This window comes from Egretta garzetta, unplaced genomic scaffold, assembly GCF_000687185.1.
Source record: "Egretta garzetta isolate BGI_Z169 unplaced genomic scaffold, ASM68718v1 scaffold64, whole genome shotgun sequence".
Classification (NCBI taxonomy): domain Eukaryota; kingdom Metazoa; phylum Chordata; class Aves; order Pelecaniformes; family Ardeidae; genus Egretta; species Egretta garzetta.
Window position 1 is genome coordinate 2306153 of NW_009259596.1, and position 6687 is coordinate 2312839.

The window sequence follows — 6687 nt, forward strand, 5'->3', positions numbered from 1 at the left end:
TAAACTGTCACGTCGGTATAACCAGAGACGCCGTGCACAAAATCTGTAAACCTCCTGAGTGAGAAGAGAAGTTGGAGTTGCTGCCTGGCTCAGGAGGACTCCGTCCTACATTCTGTGCCCGGAGCTGATTTCAAATTACTCAAGTAGCACCGCTTTTTTTCCATGAAGATTAAAGCAATCCAGTATCTAGTCATATATTAACTACATTCAAATATGAAACAGTTAACTCCCTCCAGGAGTTAAGAGAGCTTCAATTTCTATGAAAATAAAATAGATGTTCAATGCTGAAAATCAGGAATAAATAATCTATTCCTGTAACTTCTTTTCTTCCTATGGCTTCAAAACAGAATTTTGGGGTGTCAGTCTGGAAGTTTATGTTGTTTTTTACAATAGAAAATTACAGCATGTTTAAGCAATAATTTTGTCAGTTACGATGAATTCTGAAAACTTGATTTTCAGAAATAAAATAGCTACAAAATACTTCTGCAAAGTCAGTTGGTTTCCTTTAACTCATTTGCTTAAACTGAAATAATCTCAATAATGTAAGTAGGAAAACTGCTGCAATTCAGTTTAATTTTACCGATTACTGTTTGTTTGCTTCTTTCTTACATCTTTTTTAATTTTAAATACTGCAGATAAAGAAATAAAGGAGAGAAATGCTTGCCTGAACATTTTGAAATGGATTCTTGTTACCGTAGGATTCACTGAGGTATGTGAAATCATCCATGCTAAGCTGAAAAACAAAGAGAGTAGATTGGTGAGAAGGAACCTTGGCATCTCATTTAGGTACAGACTTGCAGTCGGCATTGGTGAGAGAAAGGGAATTTAATGTTACATACTGCATCTTGCAGGAACAAGATGAGGTTTCTGGAATTCTGAGTAAAAACAGGTTGCAAGAGTACAGTCAGCTCCAGTGCTGAGACGATGTGTCCTTCGTGCAAAGCAGTATCTGGATCCCACTGTAATCTATAAAGAGAAAAAAAAATCTGTAAAATTTGCTGCCAATGATGACACCTTTCTTCAAATATGCAGGCAATAGGTAATGATATCATCATCCTTGGGTTAAAATCAGGCTTACAGTTCAGTTTACTCTCACTCAAGAGGAAAAGAACTTGTCCATTTATGCTTATATCTCATTAAGTGTGTTCCATTTCTTGTCTGTGTACAACAGCACGGTTGCATCTTTCAAAAAATTAGCTACTAAGTGGAATGAAGAAGAACACATTGAAAACCTTCAGAGAGAATTCCTAAAGGGAATCCTAACTCCCAAAACTCTTTCCAGTGCCGTCAGACATCTTGGTGGCCAGAGAGGAGAACTCGGGCTAGACCACAAGTTGTCATAAATGAGTATTTTTTAATAAACCTTTTGTTAAGTAGAAGTGGCTTTTCAGTATTCTTGTCAACAATATGTTCTCTCCTAAGGTTTTCATGATGAAGGAACTGCTCTGCAGAAGCAGCTCAGAAAAGCCACCTTTCCAGAAGCAGGCGCTCTTCTGAACACAACGGCTCAAAAGCTTGCAATTCTTTTGCCAACCTACCACTATGAGACCTGGACAGAGAAATAACTCTTCTGTTTAGTTTTACTACTACAAAAAACAGTTATGGGCTAAACAAGAGGTGGCATTATTCTTTCAACATTTGATTGGGATTTTAATGGTATGCAACATGGGTCTATAGGGATTAAATTTATTACGAATATTTTGGTCCTAGGTATCTTCGCTAAGGTAATATTGTCAGTCTGTAGAAAACCGAGAGCTTGAAGATTAATTTTGCCTCTTACCCAAACACACATCAGTTGCTAAGGCCTGAGAAATCAGGTATTTCAGACCCTCTAAATGGTTCTAATTACAAAGAATAGAATACAGAGAATTGCTGTGTGCTGGAGAATGAACTATTATATGATTGCAACTTGGTGAAGTTGAGATGCTTATTAAATTTTCTAACCCAAAAGCAATTCAGAAATGACCCTTGCAGAGCAAGCTTATGAATGAAAACAATCTCTGCAGTTTCTTAAGATGGAAACAGAACAGGGGTAACAAACACAGGGGGTTTCAATGTTGTTTCTCAGACAAGGAAAATCTATATTTCACTTCAAGACTTCCCAGTAATTCCAATGAAGATTGCCGAGAGTGAATCGAAAGCCTCCAACTGCACCCACGGCAGAGATAAAAGCAGTACAGTCCTGCAGTTCTAGATACCCAGCTCCCTTCAGAGTTTGGAGTTCAGGAGAGTGCTAAAGCAGAGTACATGTGGACAGTACATTTCATGACAATGTGCTGCAGATGTTAAAATTAAATTCTAGTAGATCTTCGGTCTGTCACTTTTCAAGCTTTGCAAGTAAACTGTGCTATGCAGGAAAGAATTTTTTTCTATTTGGTAGAAATTATCATTTGATATTTTCTTAGTTTTGCTCAGCATCTTCACTTCTTTGTTAATTTGTGCTTGGAAATCCATATTATTTTATATTTACGAAGCCAAAAAATTTAGAAATGGCATGCCTCAACTTTTCAGAAAAGTCAAACCTCATGATCTCAAATATTTAAGTATAATCTTTAAAAATAAGATATTTGAAAACACAAAAGCTCCCTAAGATTCTGAATGACTGTTCAGGAACTGACTTTCCTACTGACTCTATGCATTGCATGGCCACACCAAAATACTAATGACATTCAAGGAAAATAAGATAAATTAAATTAAGAGATGTTCAAAAATGGCTTGTGTGAAAGAAGATGCTAGTGAATATCTTGGTATATTTATTTATTTAAGAAACAAACTACTAAATCTATTTCATGTCTAATATTAGAAAAAACTGAAGATTTTGAGAGCTTTTGGGACTTGCAATTAAGAATAAAGGGTAACAGAAAGTACATGAAACAAAGCGAAGTTATTTGCAGCAGCACAATGACAAAGGCTTCTGTCGTGAACTCAAAACCTCAGAAATTTAATGAACCTGTTTTAAAGCATACTTGCTTCTAAGGTTTTCCCTGTTCCTTGAAGCAGCTCTCGCTAACTATCTAACCTTGAAAAGCACCTTTTGTGAGACTTTTCAGCTTCCAGGCAGTCAACTTTAATAACTCCAGCATCATCATTAGAAAAATAAATCTACATCAGTTAGTTAATAATTCTATCATAATGCCGCATTTGCCTAATACTTATATCCACCATCTTATATGCACATTTATTTTGCTTCTTTTAAATAGTTTGCTGAGCAGCACGCATGGCAGTAGGCAAGGCTACACCCTTCACTGAATGGGCTGCTGCTCTCCGCTGGGTGCAACAATATTCTCACCACGGTTCAGATGGGAAACGTCAGTATGTTTTACCAGCACAGTTTACTGTGAAGCGTAGGGAGAAATGGAGATACGTGACTGCCACAGATAGTGCCTTGTGGATGAGCTGAAGGTCTGCTTTACTGAATGTAATGAACCAGTCCATCCCTTTGACCTCTTCACCTCAAGCAGGCAGCAAGAGATCAGTAAGGGATGGCATAGGATGAAACAGGCAGTAGGCCAACACACACATTGATTGCTACTATTGATTGCTCACACAACGCTTTATGTCCAAAGATGCACACAGCCTTGTGCAGTCACATCAGGCTTAACTTCCCCACCATAGATCCGTCCTGGGGTCCTCAGACATCGGGGCTCATAATGACAAGCACCTCTGCTAATGCATGTGCCTTCCTGCTGGCTAAAAAGGAGGAAACAGCAAACTCAGCTGCTCTCTCTTTCCTCCAATAGCCAGGCAATGCACTAAAGAATGAGAGGAAAGAAAGCTTAGCTTGGTATTTTGCTTCTTTCTTGTCCCTAACTGCTCTGGCATGATAACAAGTTTAAACATACAGACTCTTCTCTGACCAGTGCTCTTTCTAGGTAGAACTGGGATTTGAGCACTTATTTTTGATGCAAGCAAAGATTTTCAGATTTCTTGTATCTGGACCTCCCAGAAGGGCAGACAGTAAGATAACAGGACTTCTATCATTCTAATTTGTGAGCTTACATTCTTGATTTGTAGCTGGCTTCTGAACTCTTTCCTACAAGTTATTCTTGTCAGTTTTTTCTTTCAGTCACCTCACGATTGCTGTATAAGAAATAGCACTTTCCTCTGCACAGCAGAAGTAAACAAGCTAATTAAAAAAATATTTGGGAATGACCTTCAAATACCACTTTTACACACAGAGCTCACTTATCACCATTACTGGTAGCAGCAGTGGAATGATAACTCGTGACTGTAGCAAAAAAATATCAAAAAGCTGCTCAAGCCTGCTAGCACACAGGATCTCCATAAAAGTCCAATAAAGTCACAACCAAAACAGTTTTCTGTTTCCACTGTATCCTTTTTATGTTCCACCTTCTTGCAGCAGATTTTTCAGCAAATTCCTTGCAGTTTTAAGAAATACTGCAAATGTACTATTTGGCATTAATGCCTTCTAAAAGTCACTTATAATCTGGATTTGCCAGAAAAGGATTCATTTCCAGTATAAACATAGCATAAATGAAGGTAGTAATATATTTTCAGTGACGCTAGGCAAAAATAATTCCTAAAACAAACATATGGGGGGGGCAATCACAAAAGCTAATTTTAATGAATTTATTTCTTCAGGCTACCTGTCTAATCTATGGAGGGAAAAAAATTCTTTTGAATATTGGTTCAAAATGGCTAAATCAAGTTTCTTCTGTGAATCATACACAAGAAGAACCTCGCCATCTCTACTGCTTTTGAAAAGTAACCAGGAGATATTAGTTTAAAAGCTAATTTAAGATAAACATTAATTTTTCCAGGCCAAAGTTATTTGGGTAATGTCCACTGATGTATTAGTATTAGTATTAGTTTGTGAAAGTGTTTTGAAGTGTTATATTCTTCTGATACAGCTGTTCTGTGATATGGTTTACAAATACTGGCTAATTCTAAAGAAGAGCAAAATGTATTAATCTTCAGCTATTTGACACCTTACCCTAACAGATAACCTGGGAGAGGGTGATGGAATAGATCAGTGAATCTCAGCTTCTGTTGATAAATTAATCTCTGAAGTTCTAAAGTGGTGGGATGTGTTGCCACAAAGCATGTAGAAAACCATGGCTCATTGCTGCACTTCTTTAGTTACCCTTCCTAAAACTCTTAATAGTAGTTTCCAGACTTCATAAGCCTGTAGGTCACACACTGCAAACCTTGCATCACTGCAAAGTTAAAGCATGGAGTAAAGCATTAGCAAACAAAACTTACTGTAATGTTTCTTTATTTTATAAAATAACTCAAATCTCCTTTCCTGTTCCTTCAGTGACTTTCATCAGAACTAACTTGTGCTCCACAGGAACTTCTCCTTTCAAAACTGCAAAGGTCATGGTAGGAGGAACACTTCTTTCAGAAAATGTTCTGTTCCTGGAAACATGAAACTGGTTTAATCAGCCCACTATCCTGATTTTCTTGCTCTAGATTTGTATAAACCTGAACAAACTGCAGTAGAGCAAGTTGCTAATTGCGTCTTGGTGGAAAGTTTGATGTTATGGCCACCCTGGATTAACTGATAAGATTTTACTTACACTAACAACAGGTGTGTTGTTTATCGACACCAGGAAGTTAGGACAAAGGAAGCACTGGTCTTTGCTTAGACTCTTAGGAACACTTTTATCCTAAGAACAACTCTTTCCAACATTTACTTTGCTTTTAAATACAGAGGTTTCATACTCATACACGTGCCTGTGTTGTATAAAGGTGAACAGATTAAGTAGTTTGAATATAAAAAAGCCTTGATGACAAGACACACGTTTATTTCTTTCAGGGGAGAAAAAAATTAAAATTACCTAATTAAACTTTATCAAACTTAGAAAATTCCTACATGTTGTGGCTCCTCAGGGTCTAGAGGTTCTGTTTCTGGAAATGCTTAATAGACGGGTAGATATATGTCAAAGCTGGTATTAATCACTGCTGGGAAAAGGATGCAATGTCTAGGATACATATGAAAGAAACACAGTCAACACCTCCTACACATCTGTTTTCTGTGTCCCTCAACGTTACAGCATCACATATGAAAAACCAGAAAAAGTAGTGTGCTTGTCTATGTGGCACAATACATGGAGAAACGTCTCCTGATCAGCTGAATCGATCTAATTCCTGATGTTCATAAAATTTCTGAATCCTCCTATTTCTGTCTTAAAGTCACCACATTACGAAGCAACCGAAAAAAAAAAAAAAAAAAAAAAAAGAGAAAAACATATTAAAAAGATTTAGCTCTCAGACTTAAAACTTAATAAATTTTCCTAAAGACAAAAGATTTATACTAGGATAAATGAAAGCAGAATTCAGCCTAATTCTCCTCCCAGTGACAGCTAAATAATTCACAGTGTCTCAAATGTGTTGAAGAATGGCTCAAAGCCTCGGGAAAGGTAGAGTGAATCCAGCGCCACTAGCTGAAAGGATAATTACCTCCCAAGAAGCCAGTGGTTTGGTTCCTCTCCCAGTTTACAGAAGAGTAAATCACATGCCAGCAAAGGGCCCCAACAGGAATCCCCATCACTACAGCCCCTTCTGTTCATCCTTACAGCAAAAGTGAGGGCTATCCTGTGCCCAAGGCTATTTGCAGTAAAGGAAAAGCATTTTATGCTTATGAAGTCACCCAGCTGGATTATGACAAATTCCAAATACTGTTGGCATTATGGATTATTTGTGTTAGAGAAATTAATAAATATC

The 6687-nt window shown here is 37.3% G+C and overlaps 1 protein-coding gene across 1 annotated transcript in view; it reads right to left on the bottom strand.

Annotated features, from left to right (window-relative positions):
• The window catches only part of LOC104125684 (V-type proton ATPase subunit S1), a 57582-nt gene that overhangs the window by 49626 nt on the left and 1269 nt on the right, over positions 1 to 6687 (bottom strand). The window contains exons 2-3 of the mRNA XM_009638155.2: positions 840 to 966; positions 665 to 733 (exon numbers count right to left, since the gene is read on the bottom strand). Of these exons, the coding sequence (XP_009636450.1) occupies positions 665 to 733; positions 840 to 966 (196 nt within the window). The remainder of the gene's footprint in view (positions 1 to 664; positions 734 to 839; positions 967 to 6687) is intronic.